The following is a 26,748-nucleotide window of genomic DNA, read 5'->3' as shown; positions in this document are numbered from 1 at the left end:
GCACCACAATGCATGTGTGTTCACATCTATGCTTTGTGGTGCATTGACAGGTCAGATGCATAGTTTACCAACTGTACATATGTTGGGTAGCTGCTACCAATGAATGAAATACCCCCCAAAATTCCTAAAAACCCATACAGAAAAGTGTCAAAGGGCCCTAATATTTTCTGAGTCACTAAGCTTGAACACTGAGCCGTTTAGCAAGATTGGAAAAGTAGACTAAAGTCAGAATGCCTACTCTGCACTTATGTTCCAAACCTGTTCCTCAGTATTGATGCCATTGAATCAGTATGACAGCAAGGAATCTGGCATTTCAGAATGGTGGATTAGCAATGGCCTCTTCCAGGGCTGGACTGGGACAAAAATTTGGCCCTGGACTTCAATCAGACCGTCCCCGCTTTAATTGTGAGTGTCCCCATCAGCACCCCCCTTCACATCAGAGTGGTCCCCATCAGCACCCCCTTCACATCAGAGTGGTACCCATCAGCACCCCCCTTCACATCAGAGTGGTCCCCATCAGCATCCTCTTACATCAGGTGTCAACCCTCTCCTCCCCCTCCCACATGTACTCACAGCTCTCCAGAATGACAATTAATAAGGGGAGAGAAAGAAAAGTCTGCCGGCTGTCTATCTCCCCCTGCAGGCTGGAGGGAGCAGGAAGCCTAATCCTCACTCCAGCAAGTGTTGGCAGCTGCTCCTTGGTGACAGGAATGACATTTTGATCACTCTTAGCAGTGAGGAGTGGCTCCAGGACAGCACCTGACCGGCCCACTGAGCCATTAGCCCACCAGGAAACTCCCAGTAGTACCGATGGCCAGTACATGCCTGGCCTCCTCCATTTTCTCTCAGCACACATTTAAAGTGAACCTGTGTTTTGTGCATAGTTTCACTGTAATGATAGTCCCACTAGCAGCTTATATTTGCCTTCCCCTTGCTGCCTTTGCAGTAATGAGGAGGATAATGAGTTGGGCCTGTGTAAGTAATGACTAGGAACATAGTCAAGGACTCTCTTCTTACCCCCATGTAGCAGCTCTGGGTGCTTAAGTAGCCAGTGCCAATAACAAGCACTGTCAGGAGATGTCAGGGAGGTGAGTGAGTCACCCCCTCTCACAAACCCAAAAGTACCAGATATTGTTATTCAGTCTTGATGACATTAAAATGTGCTTCAGATGTGGCCACCATTATAGGGGACCTTTTTTTGCCCTGCAATTAGAAAGAACTGGTTCGTTATAAGTTTGATTTTCTTTCAATTCTCGTTTTTTCAATTTTTTATTTTTTTTACATAGGATTTTCCTCAGTACTCCAGTGACTTCTAAAAAAAAGTCCAAAATCTGCCACCAGCAGTTTTATTAACTCTGGTATGATTTCACCTACCCCTTCTACAAAATGTCACATTTCACAAAAAACACCTAGGGAGGAAAAAATACTTACCACCATGGGGTTAGACACCACAGTTAAGCTCGCACTGTCCCCTTCTGCTTGAAGTCTTCCGGGATACCCCCAATTGCCTGACATATATTGTTCCTAGGCTCTAATGTAGGGGTAAAGGCAGGTATTTTCGGGGGCAACAACCTTTCTATTTCCTGTACTGAAACACAGGATTAAGGGATCCCATACCTTACAACAGGAGCCACCTTCTAGACTGGATCCGACAACTCTACTGTTAAAAGTCGGGATCAATGGAGACTCTTTTTTGTTTTGTTTTGTTTTTTGTTTGGTTAATGTCATACTGGGCTCCTCTTGATCATTTTATAATGTATCGAAATCCCCCAATTCCACATTGTTATACATTATAAAAAGGTCTAATGCCCTGTACACACGGTCGGACATTCCGACGACAAAATCCGTGGGATTTTTTCCAACAGATTTTGGCCCAAACTTGTCTTGCAAACACACGATCGCACAAAGTTGTCGGAAAATCCAATCGTTCAGAACAAGGTGACGTAAACCACGTACAATGGAACTATAAAGAGGCCAGTAGCCAATAGCTTTCATCTCGTAATTTATTCTGAGCATGCGTGGCACTTTGTGCATCGGAATTGTATACACACCATCGGAATCTCGATTTTGTTGTCAGAAAATTTTAGATCCAGATCTCAAACTTTGTGTGTCGGAAATTCCAATGGAAAAAGTCTGATGGAGCCCACACGCAATCTTAATTTCCGTCAACGCAGTCTGATTGTACATTTTCTGTGGCAAAGTCCGACCGTGTGTACAGGGCATTAGACTTTTATTATCATATACCTTTCATTATTTAGTCTTTGTGACCTCATACTGCAAATCCTTTCTTGGTTCTGTAATCATCTTCTTTTTTGAATCTTCAATAAAAATCTATTTAAAGAAAATACTTACCACCTTACATACAGTACCTTGCCAATGGCAGTTAGGCAAGGGTAACAACAAAAACCTTCTTGTGTGATTCTGGGAATTGATGGTGATCCCAAATCCGTGTGAAGACACTTCAGCCTCTCACTAAAAGGCCTGTGACATCAACCTTGTGCAGGTTTTTTTTTTTTTTTTACTTATCAGATCTTTTTTTAATTAAACAATTACTTTTTTATTTGAGAATGTGCATACAGGAACAAATACAAAGAGAAACTCACAGGTACAATCTATAACAAACAACAATCTCCACTATATAGACAATATAATGCATGATAAAGGCGAGGAGTAAAAGCAATCTATTACCTTTATCTATGCATTTGTTTAATAAAGTAAGCTTAAAATTTGCTTTCAGAAGTGTGTTTTTTGGCCTTTTGAAAAAGGCATTTTTAAATGGGGGACCAGGGTATAACAATGAAGACAACCTTATAATTTGATGCAAGTTGCTTTGCTGAAGTAAGCATTGTTATCTGTAATTAAACTTTGGAGGAACTAAACTCCAAAAAAGCATTTGCCTAAAAATCTCTGCTTGTGATGAGGAAAGTATTCATTTACCCAAAGTCACTACACAAAATAAAAAAGGCTGCTCATGGTGGTTAAAGAATAGGCAAACAGAAATTGTCGTGGGAATGGACAGTATTCATTTATTTAAGAATGATGAGAGAATTCGATTGAGTACTTTGCAGTTACAAAAACAGGAAGGAGGAGTAGCACTCCCACACCCCTTTAGCTACTTCCTCGCGTCACAACTCCAGTATATGGGGGGTGTCATTTAGAAGGAGGAGAGGCAGGGAGAAAAATGCTCCTATAAAATACACCACATGACTCAATAGTGGAAGCTCTGGAGGCAGGATCCTTTCCATTAGGACTCCCTACTTTGAGTTTAATGACGAGAGAGTGGGACACAGCGAAGGCCATATTAAAATACAGAGGATTTAATGAGTATACCCCCTTATGGAAGATTAGCTAATTGGGAAAACTGCAGAAGATGGGGACAGTAAGAGAATGGGAGAGATGTGGAATAAAATTTATCGCTCAGCTATGCCAAGATGGTTCCCTGAAAACCTTTCAGGAACTGAGAAACTATTTTTCTCTACCAAATAAATCCTTCAATAAGTATTTGCAGGTCAGGCACGCACTGGAGGAGCAGTTTAGAGGGAGGACCTTAGAATGGAGCGCAATCCCAGTTCTTCAAAAAATTATTAATGCAGAAATAGGAAAAGGTTTAATTTCGAAAATATACCCACATATAAACAAGGGGAGAATGGGAGGGATAGAGATCCCTATGTACAAGAGGAGGTGGGAAAAAGATGTGGGAGATATCTCCGAAATACAGTGGAATCGAATTCTTGAACTGGCTCCGTTGGTATCACTCTCTCCCTCTCAGAGGATGTCACATCTGTTCTTATTATATAGAACTTATTATACCCCTCGTAAACGTTTTCAATTTGGCCGATGGCCGGACGCAAGCTGCCCCCGGTGCGGGGACATGGAGGGAGACATGATTCACATGTTTTGGAGATGCCCGAAGTTGATCCACTACTGGACAGAGGTGACAGGAACCATTGATCGGGTGTTTGGAACCTCCACCAGGATGGAGGCGAAGTATTGTCTCCTGGGATTAGTTGAAGGAGTTGGAAACCCAGGAAGCAGCCAGACGGCGGTTCTGAGATGCCTATTTCAGGCAAGGAAACCGATTGCCCTAAAATGGTTGTCGGTGTCGCCTCCGTCCAGTAGAGAATGGATAAATAGAATGAATGTGGTAATTCTTAAAGAGAAAGCATTATATATAAAACAAGGGACTTTAAAGAAATATGACACGATGTGGAAACCTTGGTGGGAAGCCAGAGAAGTGATACGTGAATAAAAATAGTGTGAAAAAATATTTTAACGATGAAAAGTGACCCAATAGGAATTAAAGTAAGGCCGCGTACACACGCGGGGACTGTTCGCTCAACTTTGTCCGCTGAACAGTGTTTCGGCGGACAGTCCGCTCGTGTGTGGGCTTTCAGCGGACAGTTTCAGCGGACAGTCTGCTGAACAAAGTTTTTCGGAAATTCCGAAAAACTGTCCGCTGAAACTTTGTTTCAGCGAACAGTCCCCTCGTGTGTAGGCTTGTTCGTCAAACTAAGTTCCGCGCATGCTCAGAAAGGATTTACACGCCGAAGTTTGCATTGCAGTGTATAGGACGTCGTTTTCTAGTCCCGTCGTACGTGCCGTTCACGTCATCGCGCACGGTTTCAGCGGACTGTTCGTTCGTCGTGTGTGGGCAAGTCCGTCCATGCTAATTTTGAGCGGACTGTCCGCTGAAACTGTTTGACGGACAAAGTTGAGCGAACAGTCCCCGCGTGTGTACGCGGCCTAAGAGGGCAAATGAAGAGGGTGGAAGTGTGCAAGAATGGGGATGAGAGGGAAGTGTGATAGAGGGGGAATCTAGATTACACGGAACATCAGCTAGGATGGCCCTCATGATACCAATCCCCTCTTAGGCCACCCAAGATATGAACCATCCTTTTTTTTTCTTGTTGTTATATTTTTATTTGATAAGGTGATGGGAGGGAGGGGGGGGGGGGGGACTGAGGGGATGTTTAATGTTGATGCATTTTGTAAACAAAATAAATATCTTAATAAAGAAATAAAGTTTAAAAAACAAAAAAAAGAATGATGAGGAATTTGACTGTCTTTGTGCATTGTTAATGTTTGCAGTACTGCTATAGGTGTGCGTAGACTATTGCATTAGGGTGTGCACCCTAAAAGGTGTGTGTCTACATACAGTATATGTATATGGCGCATTGATCTCCCTGCTGGAACACTGAAAGGGAAATATGTAAACACTTCTCTTATGGCAGGGCCAAGATCTTTCCCATCTTCCTGCTGGCACACAGAGAGATAATGCTAATGCACATGGGGTGATTAGGGTGTGCTCAGGCACATCTGGCACACAATGTGTGGACGCCTATGAGTACTGTAATAGAGATGTATCAAAATCAAAATACACTCTACCCAGGTTGAAACCAATGTAAAATGGTTTCAGGTAAAGGATCCTAAAAATAAGTTAAAGCCATATAAATAATCTGCAATAATACTCTATGGGATACAATTTCTCCCTATCTTCTAGCTAGATTTTTATAATCAACTTGGAAATTTCAAAAATATTCACATTTCAATTATTACTTTTCTTTTTCAACAGTGTCAGTCCACATTTCTATAATCAGCATTGAGTAACAGGTGTTCTGTGTCTTGTACTTATCAAGGTGTGGTCGTAGAAACAAAGATGTGCGTGCTGAAATCCATAAGACCTGTCTATCTGTCATTTCTGCCCACCACCCAGATCGATGTTTGTACATTTCCAATATGTTACTCACCCTGAAGACCACTCCCTGACTAGAGTATATGACCACTCATTCAGTTCTATAAAGGTTAGCTTGGACAAAAGTCCAAAAGTCTGTAGTAGAAAAGACAATATCATCATTCCCATCACCTGGTTGATTCTGCATATCAGAAAAGGACAATGACAAGTACAGTGGGTTTCTTTCTGCCTGTCCTGGGTCTTTGCATCATCATGGTGAGATTCACAGAGGGTAAGTTACTCTAGGCACAATGAATATGTCAAAGTATACTGAAATTGGTATCCACTGGAAAGCCATCGCCTCTCTATAAATTATCCAGATGCTTAAAAACCATGCCTGTTATTTATAAATACATGGTATTAGTACGTGCTATGAAATGCACCATCATGTCTTATGATTATAATATGACTTGACCAAGATGCCTATGTGAATGTATTCCTGTGTATAGTCATGACTGTAGAAACAAAACTAAGACTGCCAGCACAATACAATGACCATATATTTCCTTTGTTGTGGGTTTGGCTTGTTCTGGGCGTGGCTTGTTGCTGGCATGACCTGGGCAGAGCACTGTTAATAGACAGTAAACTACAGGTTGGTTACACATTCTTTTATCTTAACTCACAAATAGTATCACTGCTGACTTTCCTGCTCCCCATTGCCACTGTTTAGTAGCTTTATTCTAGTACTTTGGGGTGCATGGTATGGGGACACTACCCCTGTCCTGAAAAGTGGGGTAAAAAAAAAATTCAAATGGCAAAATTTTTTGGATGCTCTCACAAGGAGTGGGCCTGAGGGTTACGTATGCAGTTTGCAAAATCTCCTTTTTTGGAAAAGCTTATTTTTGCACAGATTATTTGTGAGGGCAGCAGGGGAAAAGGTGAATTATTAATGGTACATTTAGTAAGAGGCTGTGATTCATCTTTATGGTCCTCCTCAAAACTAACAGCACACTCACACAGACAGCAACTTATAACTGAACTGTGGTAATATAGGTGCAAATATGGCAATACATAACTAGCAAACTAGCATTCTTGGCACTTTGCCAATCGTGACAATATGGGGGTACCACATTGGCAATTGTTACAATTTATAGGCATAAAATGTGGTGATCATGATAGTAAAGCAGTTGTAAAGGCTCTGGTTTTTTTTTTTAATAACACACGTTTGACTTACCTTCTCTGCGGTCCCAAGTCTCTCCTTCTGAGGTACCCTATAGAGGTGCACTTGTGGGCTCCCTCCTGAGCCTATAGACACACATAGCACGGCTCTGCCCCTCCGCTCCCTCCTCACAGCATTTGGTCGACAGCAGCAGGAACCAGTGGCTGCCACTGCTGCCTCTCTGTCCTATGAGGAGAAGGAGAGTTCAGCACTGCTGCAGATAGCACAGCGATGGACCGAAATAGGAAGGTAGGTAAAGTAAGTATAAGGGGTGATGCTTCCACTGGAACATTTTTACCTTAATGCAGGGAATGTATTAAGGTAAAAAATGTTCTGCTTTTAGAACCACTTAAGTGGCCAACATGTATTTAGAAAATAATTATTACTACAACCTATTTTTTTTAATACCCCAGGAACATGTAGCACCAGATCCCATTCAGATCTCTGTTGTTATTAAAGCGGAGCTCCACCCTAAATCCCTAATCCGCTCATTGGAACCCTCTCCCCCTCCTGCGCCACAATTGGCACCTTTCAGGGGGGAGGGGGGTGCAGGTACCTGTACAGTACAGGTATCTGCACCCACTTCCGGCATAGATATCTGCAGAAGCTACGCCCCTTTCCGCAGAATCGGCGCCCCTTTCCGAAGGTCCCCCGCTGTCTGTTGGGAAACACGCGGATCCCAGAGACAGCGGGGACCATCCTTATTGCGCAGCGTGACTCGCGCATGTGCAGTAGGGAACCGGGAAATGAAGCCGCAAGGCTCCACTTCCTGATTCCCATACCGAAGATGGCGGCGGCAGCACCTGAGAGACGATCGAGAGATCGGCTTCGGGTGCTGACATCGCGGGCGCGCTGGGCGGGTAAGTGTCATTATTTTAAAAGTCAGCAGCTGCAGTATTTGTAGCTGCTGGCTTTAAAAAAAAAAAAAACGGCGGACTCCCGCTTTAAGGTTTGTGCTGGCTGTAGCTCCATCACAGGCTGAAGCCCAATTTATGGGCATTTCTGATGGGGAGTTACATGCAACACTAAAGCCACCGCACCTTCTGTGGGCTTTGTGTTTCCCATTAAATGTATGGTTTCTGTGATCAGGTATTCCAGAACAATAGAACTGTTGTGAATTACCTGATCTCAGACACATTACTCTGTACCTGTCAACAGGTAATCCACAACACATACTAGAAGTACATTACAGATTGGTGCACTATACTTGTGTACTGTACTGTGTTATGTACTGTACAGATACCGATCATGTTCTTGTACAGCCCTTTAGAGCCTGCTGCCTCTGTCAGTGTACAGCCTCACCTGTATACTGGCTCCTCACTGCTTCACGGTTGTCTTCATATTCCCTGCCCTGTCTCTCTTTGGCCAGCTTCATACTGAGGTAGAGAAACTTCGCCCAGTTTTGATGCTGCTCCTCTGCTTTCTACAGGCAGCCACAACTAGGTGGGTAAAGCGCTGTCACTCACTCCTAATTAAAAATTAATCTCCTAGCTAGCAGCATAGTTGGACAGTAGCTAGTTTGGGGGACGGGGGGTGCCAAGCTGGCTGAGTAGGATGCTCAGCAACCACAACACAGAATGGGATGGGGTGAAGTGCTGCATGGTCACTGGAGGGTTACTTTTTTGTTGTTGTAGTAAGTAATACCTCTCTTTAAGCTAAGGCAAGTAAAATGTATTAAAGATATATACATGCTTCCTGCAACCCTACATCTATAAAACATCTTGACACTTGGTGAAGAATTAAAATTTGGGTATGTGATCATTTAAGCTCACGCTTCATAAACTACACCACCATATCAGAAGTAATTTGAAAATGCCAAGGAAAAAAACAAAAGGAAAAAGAAAAGCAGAAAAGGGAAAAGGAGAAAGGAAGGAAAAAGACTTTTCCTGTGCAGAATGTAGTATAGTTTTCAGGGACCAACCTATGGATACATTTACCCGGGAAATCATTCATCTGGTGTGTGGTCAGTGTCAAGCAATTAGCTGGAGGTTGGTATTCAATGGCACATTCTTCTGCTTCTTGATTCTTCTTCTTCCTCTGTTCTTCCTAATGACCCTGATATACACATTTTCAAATGTGAACGTATACCCACTGACCCATATGATCAGGCATGTGTTTCTTTCTTTAGCTGCATCAGTCAGAATATCATGTCCCCCTGGCTGGTTCTTCTACAGATCACATTGTTATGCCATCAGTAAGAACCCAGCAACATGGGCTGATTCAGAGGTAAGTCATTGCATTAGCTTTGCAGGTTACATAAACAGTTTTATTCAGTAAAACACTGAAAGGAATACAGTACTCAGTGCAAAATGTAAGGTTCTGAAACCATCTTCTGTTTGTCTGACTATGCACTTTTCTAATAGCACCGTTTACTGAATAAGCCCATTGGGTTGTGTTCCAATCAGATTTAGGGTCATTTTCTATATGCTTTGATGGAGAAATGCAGCATTTTTGAGACATCAGTTTGAGATGCTTCTGACATTATTCAACATTATTAGCAGGTGTACTTGACCTGTATTTGGCCTGCTTCAAGCTGCTTTTGCATTCTCATTTACAGTACTTGCATGGGCAGGGAAGCAGTTCTGGAGTAAACAAAAGCCATCATGTTCCTTCTATGTAAAAAAAAAAATATCCTGCATATATGTACAGATGTCTCCATTTATTGATTACAATTATTAGCATTTTTTTGCAATTAAACCATAGGCATAATACAAACTATGTATACCAACATTATATGGTTGTATTTAGTGATTTGGCATTTGATTATAAACGGTATCTGTTACACAGCTAGGCAATACTGATAAAGTAGCACAACAATTAAAAATTAAAGTGGAGTTCCAGCTTTTATTTATTTTTTCCTAAAAAACACCTCCGCACTTGTCGCATCCTATATAATACATTCTGGCATACAGTATGTAATCAATGTTGTCCTTTTTATTATATATTTAATTCTGAATATTACTCACTGTCACCTCCTTAGGAAGCGTGCTCCCATCTTCAGTGTGGGTATCTGAAGCCCGCTCGTAGCTTCTTCTGGGATACAGTGCTGCTGGCTACCCAGCACCTCCGAACAGCAAATGCATATTGCATACAAAGCATGGCGCACTCATTGTATTGTGGAGGCTGCTCATTGACTCCTGGGATTGATGACACTTATATCTCAGGAGCCAATGGACAGCCAGATATGAAATACCTCACCGTGGCGAGGTACAGTGGAAGTGCATCTGTCTACCCAGATAGCAAACTATTGTGCTGTAAGTTTAAAAAAATTACTTGCTAAGCTATTGCTAGACTTGTCAGGCTTCACAAGTTTGTTGCACAATTGCAGCAAGTCCGCGTTGCATGACTCCAGATCAACTTTCCTTGCAAACATTCTGCAAGTCTACTGCAAGTTCTGGTTGAGTTATGCTGTGCAATAGTCATCCCACCACAGGGGTAACTGTGACTGATTTTCCATGTTGTAGACTTGCAGAGCTCTTGCTGTAGACTCACTACTGCAACTTTGCTCTTGCCTGAGACTTGCCACACAAATTTGCTACAAATTGGAAAAGTGTCAAGTTTTTCAAGTTTTGTGTGTCAAGTGTTCTGCAAGTGTACAGTACAACTTGCTAGTGAAAATGTGCAGTAAGTTAACAGACTTACAAGTCAACACTTACATAGCTCAATTGCATGTGTATGTCCGAGGTGCTGGTTTATAGACACACTATTTTCTATATGTTTATATCACACCGGTAAATAAGCGCATATCTTGATGCATGAGCTATGTAATTATATCTATGTATGTATATTGTAAGGGATCTTCCCGGGATAGGGTGTGTTTGGACACAGTTCACAGCAGACTTGGACTTTATAAAGCAGACCTTGGCATTTATTCGTGGTACAAACAGTCCAACAAACAAAGTATACAGCAACACCGTGCTTCTTGTGTATAACAGGAACAAAATAATAACAAAAACAAACAACCTAGCCCGGCTGGGCGCTTACTAACAGGTTCTTCTCACCTATCTGACACTTATAAACACAGCGTCTTTCGCCTGGATATCGCAGGGTGGGTTTTAGCTCCAGCAGTGGCTGTGCTTGCAGCTTCCTCAAACACACAGACTGTTCATTTCCCTGGCTGAGAGCAAACACCTGCAGGCCCGCAGAGCCTTTACCTTCCCAGGCTAATTAGGATCAAAGCTCACCTGATCCAAAACCCAGAACTGGAACGAGGGATGGGGGGTGTGGAATGACAGGTCCCTCTACCAAACCTACCTGCCATTCCATATAAACCCAGGCCCGGCAAGATTAAATAACAACTCAGCAGCATATTGCTGCTGAGAAACTGATCCATCCTGGACTTACCATCTCACACTGTGTAGCAACCTAGGTGAGATGTACACCCCCTCAACCACTTCTCCAGTGACATGTCTACATATCCCCCCCCCTCTTTTTCAGACCGGAGGGCTGAGCCTTTTGTCCCCACAGACAACTCACCCTCGACAATGCGTCAGCATTTGCCTGTAATTTCCCTGGCCTGTGTTCCACAGTGAAATTAAAGTTTTGTAAGGACAGAAACCATCTAGTCACTCTTGCATTTCTCTCCTTGTTTAACTTCATCCATGTTAGGGGGGCATGGTCTGTCACCAACTTGAATTTCCTGCCTAGCAAGTAATACTTTAAAGATTCTAGGGCCCACTTCACTGCCAAACATTCTCGCTCCACAATGGCATAATTTTTCTCGGCCGGGGTTAGTTTTCTACTCAAGTACGTCACCGGATGCTCCTCACCATTCACTACTTGTGAGAGTACTGCACCTAAGCCTGTGTTAGAGGCATCTGTCTGGACCAGAAATTCTCGCCTGAAATTGGGGGTAACTAACACAGGTGGTTGGCACAAGGCAGACTTAAGTCTTTGGAAAGCCTTCTCGGCCTCTGGGGTCCACGTGACCATTGCTGTCTTTCCGCCCTTTGTCAAGTCAGTTAGTGGAGCAGCAACTGAGGCAAAGTTCGGCACAAATCTACGGTAATAACCGGTAATACCCAGGAAAGCTCTAACCTGTTTCCTTGTCAGGCGTCTAGGCCAATTCTGTATTGCCTCAATTTTATTTAGCTGTGGCTTAATCAATCCTCTCCCAACAATGTAGCCCAGATATTTGGCCTCTTCTAGGGCTAGAGCACACTTCTCGGCATTTATGGTCAACCCTGCATCACTTATGGTATCCAACACGGCCTGTACCTTACAGAGGTGACTTTCCCAATCAGGGCTAAAAATGACCACATCATCGAGGTAGGCGGCTGAGTAATCCCGATGTGGTCGCAGAATCAAGTCCATCAACCTCTGGAAAGTTGCAGGCGCTCCATGTAACCCGAATGGCATCACTACATACTGGAATAGCCCATCAGGGGTGGAGAATGCAGTTTTCTTTTTAGCCTCGCCAGAAAGTGGAATCTGCCAGTAGCCCTTTGTGAGATCGAGGGTGGTTAAGTACCTGGCGTTACCTAACTTCTCAATCAACTCATCTACCCTGGGCATAGGATAAGCATCGAACTTGGAGATCTCATTCAACTTTCTGAAATCGTTACAGAACCTCCAAGTTCCATTGGGCTTTGGGATTAGCACAATCGGGCTGGACCATTCACTCTGTGACACCTCAATTACCCCCAGATCAAGCATACGTTTTACCTCGTCAGATACGGCTTTTCTACGTGCCTCCGGTATCCTATAGGGCTTTAGGTTTACTCTGCTTCTAGGCTCAGTTTCAATGTGATGATGGATGAGGTGGGTACGCCCTGGGAGGTCAGAGAACTTGTTTTTGTTTTTCTGTAAAAATTCCAGAGCCTCCTGTTTCTGTGACACTGATAGAGCATCACCTACTTTGACTGGAGGGATTGGTGGTGACAAATTATTAACAGTATTTGTCGCCACCAAGGATTCCCTGTCTTTCCAGGGCTTGATCAAGTTTATGTGATAAACTTGGAAAGGCTTCCTTCTACCTGGTTGGTGCACCTTGTAGTTCACCTCACTGATCTTTTCAACAATTTCATAAGGACCTTGCCACTTCGCTAAGAATTTACTCTCAACAGTGGGGACTAGTATAAGGACCCTATCGCCTGGGTTGAATGTCCTAAATCTTGCGGACCGGTTGTAAATTCTACTTTGGGCCTCTTGAGCTCTCTGGAGGTGTTCCCTTACCAGGGGCATTACAGTGGCTATACGGTCCTGCATTTGTGCTACATGCTCAATAACACTCTTGTATGGGGTGGTCTCACTCTCCCATGTCTCTTTTGCAATGTCCAGTAGACCCCTAGGGTGACGACCATAGACCAACTCGAATGGTGAGAACCCTGTGGATGCTTGGGGCACCTCCCTAATAGCAAACATGAGGTAGGGTAATAAATGATCCCAGTCACGACCATCTTTTCCCACCACTTTCTTCAACATATGTTTCAAAGTTTTATTAAATCTCTCCACCAATCCGTCCGTCTGGGGGTGGTATACAGAGGTACGGATGTGTGAGACTTTAAATAGTTTGCATAATTCCTTCATCAGTTTTGACATAAATGGCGTACCTTGGTCAGTTAGGATTTCTTTGGGGATCCCCGTCCTAGAGAACATATAAAACAACTCACGTGCAATTGTTTTAGATGCAGTGTTTCTTAAGGGTACAATAAAAAATATAGTGTAGCGCTTCAATAATAAGTGTAATCAACACAAATTCTATAAAGATAATAGTAGCAAAACAGAGATCACACAGAACCAAATGCCTAGAAATCAAAGTCCAACATAAAACAGTCATTCAACTGTGTTGATGGCGTAGAAGTGACCAAACCGTCACCTAGAAGGACAATGATGTACTGGACGAATGAGTTCATGCGGGTAAACTTGATTGTAAGCATCAAACTGAAAAGTGAATAAATACTTCTTACCGGAACGGTTGGACTCACACAGTCATATGACGGTTGAGTCTAGAAGGCTTGGGGTCACACTCTGGGACCAAAGACTGTAAGGAGAGAGGTCAGTTGGGCTGGTGCAGAAACTCCTGACGGTTGTAGGCTCGAAGGTGGATCCTTTCAGATGAAACCTCAAAGGTCAAGCCCAGACGCAGCTCACTGTACCAACAATCCTGCCACCCCCGAATGGAGAGGGAGGTACTCGTAAAATTTTACACCAAGGCAACGGAGAGGGGAAAAAAGAAAAAAAGGCTCCACATGGTGCGGGTCAAACAATATAAAAAAGTTGATTTATTAAAGTCAAAAAGATAATAAATTGACTTAGTGATCACATAAAAAGCAAAATGAACTAAAAGCAATGTGGGGTACCAACAGCTCGCCCGACGCGTTTCGACATATGTGTCTTCAACTGGGGCATGCCCCAGTTGAAGACACATATGTCGAAACGCGTCGGGCGAGCTGTTGGTACCCCACATTGCTTTTAGTTCATTTTGCTTTTTATGTGATCACTAAGTCAATTTATTATCTTTTTGACTTTAATAAATCAACTTTTTTATATTGTTTGACCCGCACCATGTGGAGCCTTTTTTTCTTTTTTCCCCTCTCCGTTGCCTTGGTGTAAAATTTTACGAGTACCTCCCTCTCCATTCGGGGGTGGCAGGATTGTTGGTACAGTGAGCTGCGTCTGGGCTTGACCTTTGAGGTTTCATCTGAAAGGATCCACCTTCGAGCCTACAACCGTCAGGAGTTTCTGCACCAGCCCAACTGACCTCTCTCCTTACAGTCTTTGGTCCCAGAGTGTGACCCCAAGCCTTCTAGACTCAACCGTCATATGACTGTGTGAGTCCAACCGTTCCGGTAAGAAGTATTTATTCACTTTTCAGTTTGATGCTTACAATCAAGTTTACCCGCATGAACTCATTCGTCCAGTACATCATTGTCCTTCTAGGTGACGGTTTGGTCACTTCTACGCCATCAACACAGTTGAATGACTGTTTTATGTTGGACTTTGATTTCTAGGCATTTGGTTCTGTGTGATCTCTGTTTTGCTACTATTATCTTTATAGAATTTGTGTTGATTACACTTATTATTGAAGCGCTACACTATATTTTTTATTTTACCTGTTGAACTTTGTTTGTTTTTGGTGTTGGCTGCTGTTGTGGCCGTTGTGGCCATTTTTTCACAAATTATAGCGCAGTGTTTTCCCTTTTTATATTCTTAAGGGTACAGCCTCAGGATAGCGGGTCGCATAATCTATGACTACCAAAATATACTGGTGTCCTCTAGCTGACTTTACCACGGGACCCACTAAATCCATGGCAATACGCTCAAAAGGCACCTCTATAATAGGGAGCGAAACCAAAGGACTGCGAAAATGTGACACTGGGGCACTAACCTGACATGTGGGGCACGACTCGCAGTATTTTTTAATGTCATCCTATATCGCCGGCCAAAAAAACCTCTGGAGAACCCTCTCTCGCGTTTTGTCAGTCCCCAAGTGTCCCCCAAGAACATGGTTATGTGCCATGTCAAGCACCTGACGCCGGTACGGCTTAGGTACCAGAAGCTGTTCCACAATCTCATCCTTAACCTTATTGACTCTATAGAAAAGATCATTAGTCACCGAAAAATGTGGAAATCTTTTTTCAGCATCTGGTTCCTGAGGTACCCCATTCATAACAGCAACCTGCTCTCTCGCATTTTTGAGAGTGGGGTCCTGTAATTGTGCAGCGCCAAAATTATCCCTAGACACCTCTAAGTCTAGTATATTTTGCTCAGTGGGAGGAGCCTCCTCCTCCCCAGCCAGGACCTGCAAAGGAGAACAATCATTTTCATCCTGCACACTTCTATCATTCACAGGGGACAAAGCAACCCCCTTAGAGGTATCCCCACTCCTTTTGGGGATTTTTCTTTTTTCCCAGAGAGCCCAGAATAATGGAAAATCGCGCCCCAATATTACATTATGCATGAGGTTTTTTACCACACCCACTTCATATTGTACGGTGCCTTGTTCAGTCCCGACTTTAGCCAGCACTATAGGGTACACTTTTGTATCACCATGTATGCACACAACACTCATATGCTTTTTAGACTCTAAGTCCCCAGCCACCAGGCTAGCATGCACCAAGGTTACGAGGCTTCCCGAGTCCATTAACGCCTCAACGGGAAGGTCATTGATGGTAATATTGCAGATTTGCGGTTCAGTCTCTAGTCCAGGAACTGCAGCACAAGATGGTTCCGCAAACAGCGACTGACGCCGGCTAGCGTCACACTCCATGGGTTCAGTGGTAAGAGGGCAATGGGCCGACACGTGTCCCGCCTCATGGCATCTCCAACACTGGATAGGGCCTGGTCTCTTTGGCAAGGAGTCCTTTTCAGAGCCCCTTAGCCACCCGGGACCATCACCAGTCTTTTGTCCCTGAGACACCACTTGAGCCCTTTTCCCTTCATCAGCACCCCTCCACACTCCCCCAATAGATGGAAGTCTCTTACCAGCTGACGGCACAGATCTGGCGCTCCGGGGAGGTGAAGATGCTGCAGGAACATCACGGAGGTAGTCCTCAGTCGCCTGGAACCTCTCCACAAGGTTGACAAGTTCGTTTGCATTCTTAGGATCACCTTGTCCCACCCAGCGTTGCAGGTCAGTAGGAAGCGCTCGGAGGTAGCGATCCATCACGACCTTCTCTAGGATTTGTGCAGGAGTAGAAGTGTCTGGCTCCAACCACTTTCTTGCCAAATGGATTAGGTCATACATCTGGGACCTCGCTGATTTGTCCAGACTGTAGCTCCAGTTGCGTACCCTCCGGGCACGGACTGCAGTAGTAACTCCTAGTCGGGCAAGTATCTCCTCTTTTAGCCGAGTATAGTCCTTAACCTCTTGCTCACTGAGGTCATAGTAGGCCTTTTGAGGTTCACCTGTTAAATAGGGCGCAATTACCTCTGCCCACTCAGCGGCTGGTAACTTCTCTCGCTCAGCCACGCGCTCAAATACTGTTAGATAGGCTTCAACATCGTCCTCAGCAGTCATCTTTTGCAGCGCTTTCTGCACAGTCCTTCTCCCAAAAAAAATCTCTGGAGCGGCTCCCATCACTGTGGGTGGATTAGCAACCACAGGCGCCTCTCGATTTGCTATCAGGTGCTCGATAAGTTGTTGTTGTGCAGCCATGGACTGTTCATGTCGTCTATTGGCCTCTATCTGAGCCTGCTGTTGTTGCAAACTCACTTGCATAAACTGTTTCAGCATCTCCTCCATGTTGCTGGACTGTTCTTGGAGTGTAGTTGCAGCTTTCACCCAGGACATCAGCAGCTGTAGCCAAGTCTGTCCACACCGTTGCCCCTAGCAACCGTGTTGCCCGCATTCTCCACCAATTGTAAGGGATCTTCCCGGGGTAGGGTGTGTTTGGACACAGTTCACAGCAGACTTGGACTTTATAAAGCAGACCTTGGCGTTTATTCGTGGTACAAACAGTCCAACAAACAAAGTATACAGCAACACCGTGCTTCTTGTGTATAACAGGAACAAAATAATAACAAAAACAAACAACCTAGCCCGGCTGGGCGCTTACTAACAGGTTCTTCTCACCTATCTGACACTTATAAACACAGCGTCTTTCGCCTGGATATCGCAGGGTGGATTTTAGCTCCAGCAGTGGCTGTGCTTGCAGCTTCCTCAAACACACAGACTGTTCGTTTCCCTGGCTGAGAGCAAACACCTGCAGGCCCGCAGAGCCTTTACCTTCCCAGGCTAATTAGGATCAAAGCTCACCTGATCCAAAACCCAGAACTGGAACGAGGGATGGGGGGTGTGGAATGACAGGTCCCTCTACCAAACCTACCTGCCATTCCATATAAACCCAGGCCCGGCAAGATTAAATAACAACTCAGCAGCATATTGCTGCTGAGAAACTGATCCATCCTGGACTTACCATCTCACACTGTGTAGCAACCTAGGTGAGATGTACACCCCCTCAACCACTTCTCCAGTGACATGTCTACAATATATATATATATATATATATATATATATATATATATATATATATATATATATATATATATATATATATATATATATATACATATATATATATATATATATATATATATATATATATATATATATATATATATATATACTTAATGAATGTCTCTACGTTTTCATTAACAAATTGTATATAAGCTCCCGAAAAAGCGTTTCCCTGCGAAACACACCAAGCTTCCTGTAATTTATACTTTATACTAGCTGTCATGACAATAGTTGGGGTTGTCACCAGTACACCCCTAACGTAGACGACTGTCTCGGAGACATATATTTTAAATTAAATTAAATTAAATTCTGTTTTATATTTATGTGGTGTGTTTAACAAAATGTATAACTTTTTATCAGTGGTGCCTATAAAGTAAAATTTTCCAGTTATATTGTTCCTCAATTTCTCAATATGTTAGGACGTGACGCTTTGTTATTTTTGTATACCTGCAGTGCCATCCTGCGTTGGTGTGCTTAGATTTTTTCTTACAATTCAACACTGCCACACATTTGTGGCACGTTATCCTTGCTATCTGGGTACTAGTCAAAAAAAAAAAATAATAAGCTTTAAAAAACAAAAAAAAAAAAAATCTGATTATTAGTGGCACTGTGATAAGCAATGCAGGAGCTTGAACTTCAAAAATTGTGTAAAACTCCGCTTTAAATCACTTGAGTATGTAGCCAACACAATGTAGCCAACATGCATAACATTGTATCAAACACTATGATTATAAATATATAAACACAATTGTATCCTCAATGCTTCCAGATCAGGGGTCTCAAACTGGCGGCCCTCCAGCTTTTGCGAAACTACAAGTCCCATGAGGCATTGCAAGGCTGAAAGTTACAAGAATGATTCCCACAGCCAGAGTCATGATGGAACTTGTAGTTTCGCAACAGTCGGAGGGCCACCAGTTTGAGACCCCTGTTCCAGATCATAAAGTGTTCAGGCCTTCTAGATGCATATTGGAAAATTGGCGTCTTTGGGTTTAATCCAACTAATCTGGAAAGCCAACAGATCACAATACTGAACAGCAGCCGATGGCGATCAATTATTCTGTTGATTTTAAAATTTGACAAAGATCGACTCTTCCTCACAATTGTTGAACCAAGGACTTAACTACCGATGCATGCCCAGTTTTATATATATGATTACTTACACTAAAAGGCCTGTAATTAACAGTGTATAATCCAAATATATTGTAATGAACCAAAAGGAAAACTCCCTAAGTTTATATTATTTGTATTCACTCATAAAACTTTGCTTTGTGTCATTGGACATTAATGCACATTCATAGGAAACAGCTTATTTGTTTTGTTGCATTATCTTACTGGGTGTTTTCAATTTTTAAAAGAAGGATCTGTTAACATATTTTTCTTTTGTAGTATGAGTGTACAAGTTATGGACATGGTGCCCATCTGGCCTCCATCATGGATGAATCAGAGGCATCCATTATTGCTAGCCATGTGTCTGCAAGTCAGGATTCGGAGGGTGTGTGGATAGGACTGCATGACCCTGACAAGGTGTGTATATCCATTGAAAATCAAAAAACAGATTTCCACAATAATCTTATGAAGTCGTCTCTAAAGCCCAATGTTTCACTTTCAGAATGGTCGTTGGAAGTGGACGGATGGATCCATGTTTAATTTTCAAGCCTGGAAAGCAGATGTTCCAGATAATGCCAAAGGAAAAGAATATTGTGTTATGCTAGTCAGTGGCTCCAGTAAGTGGATAGTATCAATAGTATCCATTTATATTATATAGAATATCTATTAGCTGCAAAAGTGTTGGCAGGTATAGGTCATATAGATATTATATATTATCTTTTTCTTATTTCCTATTACATATTACAACTGTATACCCATCCATGTCATACCTAAGTGCCCAGGGAGCCAGTTGTGTACAGCGGAGGGCTCCTGTTTAACGGTGGCTCTTGATCAGCCAAGTTGATAGGTTGAGTTAAAGAGCAACCACAAATGATTTGTATATATGATCAATGCAGATCTTTCAGACAGTCCGTTTGTATCTTATATAGGGATTGGAAACAGTATTTCTATAAAGGTAAAGTAGTGGCCGACTATATACTTCTATTTGTATACCACTGGGGTTTGCCTGTGTAATGATGAACAAACAACACCTTTTTGATTTACCCAAATATATTAACGTAGATTTGTTCAGTTTGTGGAAAATCATACAATTCATAAATGCTGTAATTCTCTGCAGATCAAGCAAACAAAATTGTGACTACCCCAAGTAAATGATTAAACTCAGCACTATACTCAATTCACAAATGAATACACCAGGATAAGAATCCTTTTCTTTTAAAAAAAAAAGGGTGACAGTTATTTCAACTGGGTCCAATAAGGTTTGAAATTGTAATCACATCGCTAAAATAATGATTCTTATTCTTATGTTAAAGCTTTGTGGATTGAGCCTATAATATGTGTTTCTATAAAAAATATGGTGTAGATTTTTGAAGCAGAACTCTTGCCAAAAATACCAAGATACAATTGAATAGCCCATTAAAGAGGAAGTAAACCCTGATGAGTTTACTTCCTCTTTCATTTCCTGCAAAGGTAAAGCATAATGGACTACTATGCATCGCATAGTAGTCCATTATGTGTCACTTACCTGACACAGGAGCCAGCGAAGTCACTGCTGTCTCCTGTAGTCCGGCGCATCCATCTTCTCGGTGGGTCTCGCTGCTCCGCCGCTGTCATTCGGCGAAGACACGATGACGTCATTCCCGCGCACGCGCACGGGAGCAGCCACTCAAGGCATATCGCCGTTGACCGCGGCGCGCTCAGTGCGCCTGCACGCCGCTGTCTACGTTGCATGCGCATAGACAGCGGTGCCTGTCTTTCGGCAAATATCTCCTAAACCGTGTAGGTTTAAGAAATATTTCTTGAACCTACAGGTAAGCCTTAATCTAGGCTTACCTGTAGGTCAAAGTTGGTTGTAAGGGTTTAAAACCACTTTAAAACATAAAATCACAAAATCGTCTTTTGCTGTGTTATTCACCTTCAATCTAGAGAGTTCCTTTGCAGGACTTTTTTCTGAGACCAGATGTCCTCAGTCCGATGGCCTGAATCATTTAATTCACTACTTCTGACCCCAGGTTGTTTTGGACTCACCCCTGCCTCTGACTGGACTGTGAAAGAAAAAGCAGCACAGCAATGAGCTCATCTCTCTGTCACGCTGCTTTCTCCTCCTTTCAGCATGCTTCTTGCTAGCACATGAATTGATAATTTGCTGCTATTCCTTCCCCTCACACACATGCCCTTCTGTACAGGGATTGGAGACTGATACTAGGTTAAATTCAGACAATTACACTATTTGCATTTAAAAATAAATGTAATGGTATATTATTATATATTATATATGTTGCCGCGCTAAAATAATGAAAACAAATTACTAAAAGTCAAAATTAAATTTGGCAAAGGAAAAGTATATGAAATAGTCCAAATCCAATATGTGTCTTGAGGAAAACACCACTGATATTGTGTGGAGGTTGTGCTACTCCATTAATGTAGTCACCATGTGGGCCATCACCATTAAAAGAAATAAACTCTTACCAAACTGAAATTACCCCAGAGTCTGATTCGCCTGTTATAAATACTTCCATTGGGAACGTTCAGTTCAGACGCATTGGTTCCAATATATCAAGCTGGCTTTCACTCCAGGATTAGTAGAGACAATGGTGACCATATATACTGTATAATCGAATAGCCATATATAATCAAAGCAAGGAAAGCCACATAGTGTAAATCAGCTAAAAACTTTAATGTAAACACAATATACACATTACTACTCATATGATAAAAAGGGGGTAAGGGCATAAAAAGTCAATATTTCAAACTGTACAGCAAAGGCTCCAACTCCAAAGAAGGGTGGCAGTGTCTCGTTCGTAGGCTCAACCCAACGCATTTCATCCCATAGGACATCATCTGGGTCATGGGTAGGGATGAGCCGAACACCCCCCGGTTCGGTTCGCACCAGAACTTGCGAACGACCCCCGCGTTCGGTACGAACGTTAGAACCCCATTGAAGTCTATGGGACTCGAACGTTCGAATTGGAAAGTGCTAATTTTAACGGCTAATATGCAAGATAGTGTCCTAAAAAGGGTTTGGCGACCTGCCTCCTGCCTCAGGGGACATGGGTCACTGCAAAAAAAAGTTTTAAAAACTACCGTTTTGGCGGGAGCACTGATTTTAATGACGATTAAAGTGAAAAAAAAAAAGTGAAATATTCCTTTAAATATGGTGCCTGGGGGGTGTCTATAGTATGCCTGTGAAGTGCCACGTGTTTCCCGTGTTTAGAACAGTCCCTGCACAAAATGACATTAAACGGAAATAACACCATTTAAAACTGCTTGCGGTTTTAATGTTATATCTGGTTCCTGCAATATGGTTGAAAATCATTCAGAAAAATGGCATGGGTAGCCCTCCCTGCCCATTACCAGCCTATTTGGGTCTTGTACACATATTAAGGGGAACCCCGTACCCATATTAAAAAAAGGAAATGCGTGTGGCCCCCAGGCCCTATATACTCAGAACAGCAGTATACAGGCGGTGCAAACAAGACAGGGACTGTGTAGGTTTGTTGTGTTAAGTTGAATCTGTTTGTCATTTTCAACCGGTACATTTTTAAAGTGTAGCTCCAGTCAAAAAAAATATCTTTAAGCTTTTTGGAAAACATAGGGAAGGGTTATCACCCCTGTATAATTTTGTTTTGTCGTCCATCTTTTTTCATCTCACTTGCTGCTGTCTCCTTGCGTTTGCAAGTAGGAGATGTTTGTAAGTTGGATGTTTGAAAGTAGGGGCCTGCCCTATATTATAGCGGTATGTACTGGGTACAGAGCACGCAGACAGCACGCACTATCTCCTAACACTACTGACTGCAAGCTCTATTATTAACCACTTGTTAGCCCAATGTTTGCATAAAGTGAAAGATGAAGTTATGCTGAGTAAATAGATATCAAACATGTCACTCTTCAAAATTGCACATGCCCGTGGAATGGCGCCAAACGTCGCTACTTAAAAAATCCCCATAGGCGACGCTTTAAATATTTTTTTACTGGTTACATGTTTTGAGTTGCAGAGGAGGTCTAGGACTAGAATTATTGCTCTCGCTCTAACATTCTCGGCGATACTTCACATGTGTGGCACATGCGAGCACATGGGGACATGGGCGCTTTAATTTTTATTTTATTTTTTTATTGTTCATTTTACTTTATTTTAGTTTGACATTTTTTTTCCCAAAAATATATTTTTGATTACTTTTATTCCTATTACAAGAAATGTAAACATCCCTTGTAATAGGAATATGGGATGACAGGTCCTCTTTACAGTGAAATCTGGGGGGTCAATATGACCCCACATCTCACCTCTAGGCTGGGAAGCCTAAAATAAAAAATTAAAAAAAAGATTTTGGCTTTGATCGTACTGGCGAGTTGGTAGAAGCACCAGAGGGCGGTGAGGGGTGGGGGGCGTCTATGGCTGGGTACTTCAGGGTATCACCGAGTATGGCTGGGTATCTCTGAGTATGGCTGGGTATGGCAATTTATGGCAGGGTATTACAGAGTATTGGCGGGGTATTGGCGGGGTACTACAGAGTAATAGCAGGGTACTGCAGAGTATTGGGGGTACTGCAGAGTATTGGGGGGTACTGCAGAGTAACGGCGGGGTACTGCAGAGTAATGGCAGGGTACTGCAGAGTATTGGGGGGTACTGCAGAGTAATGGGGGGTACTGCAGAGTATTGGGGGGTACTGCAGAGTAATGGGGGTTACTGCAGAGTAATGGGGGGTACTGCAGAGTAATGGCGGGGTACTGCAGAGTAATGGCAGGGTACTGCACTGCAGAGTAATGGCAGGGTACTGCACTGCAGAGTAATGGCAGGGTACTGCACTGCAGAGTAATGGCGGGGTACTGCACTGCAGAGTAATGGCGGGGTACTGCACTGCAGAGTAATGGCGGGGTACTGCAGAGTAATGGCGGGGTACTGCAGAGTAATGGCAGGGTACTGCACTGCAGAGTAATGGCGGGGTACTGCACTGCAGAGTAATGGCGGGGTACTGCAGAGTAATGGCGGGGTACTGCAGAGTAATGGCAGGGTACTGTACTGCAGAGTAATGGCGGGGTACTGCAGAGTATGCACTGGTATTGCAGAGTATTGGCAGGGAATTGAGGGGTTAAATTCGGTGAGCAGCGATGTGGGCACTGCAGATGCAGCCCACATCGCTGCTGACACCGATCTCTTTCCCCTCCGCTGTACCGATCAGTACAGAAAGGGGAGGGAGGAACAGGCGTCATAACATGACGCCGGTTTGTTTCCAAGTGATCACTCCGTCATTTGACGGAGCAATCACGTGGTAAACGGCCGCTATGAGCGGCCGTTTACCGTGATGCGCCGGGTCCTATGGACCCGGCGGTCACGGATGCTCTCGAGTGCGCACACCTCGGGGCACGCGAGAGCAGAATTCTGGGAGGCCGTTAATTAACGGCCTCTCTGAGTTAAACAACCGCCCTGAAGCCGTTAATCGGCAATGGGCAGTTGTTAAGTGGTTAAAGCTAGATCACTAGCTATATAGGTGAGGTGAATATAGCGGTGTATACTGCAGTCAGGGCACAGACAACAACCACTACACAGCAGCAAGATAGGAAATCAGCCAAAAACGATTGGTGTGTACTGTGTTGAAGGTACACAGAACACCCACTGCTTCAGATGCAAAGTAACACACTACAGGAGGCCGCCTTAAAGGCGGCCTTATATAGTGTGGGGCGTGCACTACACAGTCTGAGCTATGATTGGCCACAGGCAGGATGCCTGTGGCCAATCATGGCTCTCCTCGCTGCCGGCGCTGCGATTGGCCAAGCATGCGGGGTCACAGTGCATGCTTGGCCAATCATCGGACAGCAATGCACTGCGCCAACGCAGTGCATTGTGGTCCGCGCGCGCGTCACTCGAATTTTGACGCGAACGGCCAAAACGTTCGGAATTCGCCGAACGCACGAACGGCCAATGTTCGAGTCGAACGTACGTTCGACTCGAACACGAAGCTCATCCCTAGTCATGGGATAAAAAAGGGTAGGAATGAGCCATCGGGAACATCCACAGCATACAAAAGGAGATACACGTGTGGGAAAAAAGCTACAGTTTTCTAAAAAGGCACAGTAGATGAAGTCACAGTAGTGTGGGCAGAATTGCTGGCAGCTCAGGTGGTGTATCTACACAGGTACTTGCAGAATATTGCTGGACACACACAGATCTAATTGTCTTCAAACTCAGTGCAAGTATCTAGTGACAGCAGTGCATGGGTAGAACCTAAGTCTCTTTTGCAACAAAGAGCTGCTTCTTCTACCTGTATCTACTTGAGGCGCTTATTATCACTTCTAGAACATATGATATGGGTCACGTTTCATAATGGGATGCATCTCTTGTTTTTATAGGGCCATTTATGACTAACCTATAAAGTGCTTTTAAACCAAATTACTGTTGCAGCTGCTTTTTCAAAATTTAAGATAGGGGGGAAAAAAAGAGATAACACTCATGGGACCTCTAATTATGCTGTAATTCACATTTTCATATTCTTATATTTAGCTACACCCAAAAGATAAATGTTTGAACTGAATGAAATGTATGTTATACTTACCTTTTCTCATGCTTTGCCTCCTTGTTCTCTTCCAGAATATAAGAAGTGGAATGATGTTGGGTGTGGAGGAAAGAGGAGCTGTGTCTGTAAATTTAAGCCCTGAACTGCCTTGTTTTAAAATCCAACATTTTCACCATATTTCCTAATAAAACAGCATAATGATGTACCTTTTTAGTTGGAACAGTGCATTATTTGATGTTTATATTTGTATTTTATATTGTGTGCTGATGGAAAGCGAATTTTAATCTGTTTATTTTTTCTAAATAAATATCCCGATAATGTACTGTATGTGTGGACAGGCTAGTGTAATGACCAGACACATGGCAAAATATTGTAAGCAACAGAAAGGAATCAGATATCTCTTTAAATGTTTTTTTTTGTCATTAATCACTACAGGCTGTCTGCATTTTTTTTTTTCAAATAAACCCAAAGAAGTGGTGGCTAAACAGTAGATTACGTATGACAAGTGTGAATATAATATTAAAAGTGATTGTAAAGGCCTGCTTAAAAAAGAAATAAATAAACATGTTATACTTACCTCCTCTGTGCTCCTCCTCTTCTTGGGTCCCTCTTCTGCTCTCCTGGCCCCTCCTCTTATTAAGTGCTCCCTCAGCCAGCAGGTTGCTACAGGGGGCACCTGAGCCGAGTCAGAGCTCCATGTATCCATTCAGACATGGGGCCCCAACCTGCCCCAGCCCCCTCTCTCCCCCGATTGGCTGACTTACTTTGATTGACAGCCGCAAGAGCCAGTGGCACCGCTGCTGTGTCTCAGCCAATCAGGAGGAGTGTCTAAGATAGTCGTGGACATTGCTTGAGAGAGATGGGGCTCAGGTAAATAATTAAGGGCTGTTGGGGAAGCTGCTACACACAAAAGGTTTTTTATCTTAATGCATAGAATGCATTAAGATTAAAAAAAAACCTTCTGCCTTTACAACTCCTTTAAAGAAAAAAAAAACACTAGTAAAGAATTTTAATAAAAGCAAATTAAAGTATTGCAGCACAAAGTTGGATGTCTGCAGTAACCCACAGCAAATATAGTAAAATGAGAAGCTGCCAAAACTGTATTACCAACTGGACAATTTTATGACTGCCTTTAAACTGAATAGCGCTTTACTGTGGATTTATAAATATGTAGCAGTATGTTATCACACAGATATAACCCAGTTTGCCAAATGCTTGAATGTTTGTGCTGATATGGTGGTAAATAATTCAATAGGTGCAATGTGTGCACAGATCACGCAGC

The 26,748-nt window shown here is 43.1% G+C and overlaps 1 protein-coding gene across 1 annotated transcript; it reads left to right on the top strand.

Moving 5' to 3' along the window:
• The first annotated feature begins 5,798 nt into the window (after window positions 1-5,798).
• On the top strand, window positions 5,799-26,042 carry LOC143964352 (regenerating islet-derived protein 4-like). Its single transcript, XM_077474047.1, has 5 exons — window positions 5,799-5,963; window positions 9,019-9,116; window positions 19,237-19,374; window positions 19,460-19,574; window positions 25,541-26,042. The coding sequence occupies exons 1-5, from the start codon at window positions 5,894-5,896 to the stop codon at window positions 25,606-25,608; spliced, it is 489 nt and encodes a 162-aa protein (XP_077330173.1). The 5' UTR covers window positions 5,799-5,893; the 3' UTR covers window positions 25,609-26,042.
• The last annotated feature ends 706 nt before the right edge of the window (window positions 26,043-26,748 follow it).

This window comes from Lithobates pipiens, unplaced genomic scaffold (genome assembly GCF_037356315.1).
Source record: "Lithobates pipiens isolate NorthernLeopardFrog02 unplaced genomic scaffold, aLitPip1_a1.2 Scaffold_8, whole genome shotgun sequence".
NCBI lineage: Eukaryota > Metazoa > Chordata > Amphibia > Anura > Ranidae > Lithobates > Lithobates pipiens.
This window is presented reverse-complemented; position numbering and strand designations above follow the sequence as displayed.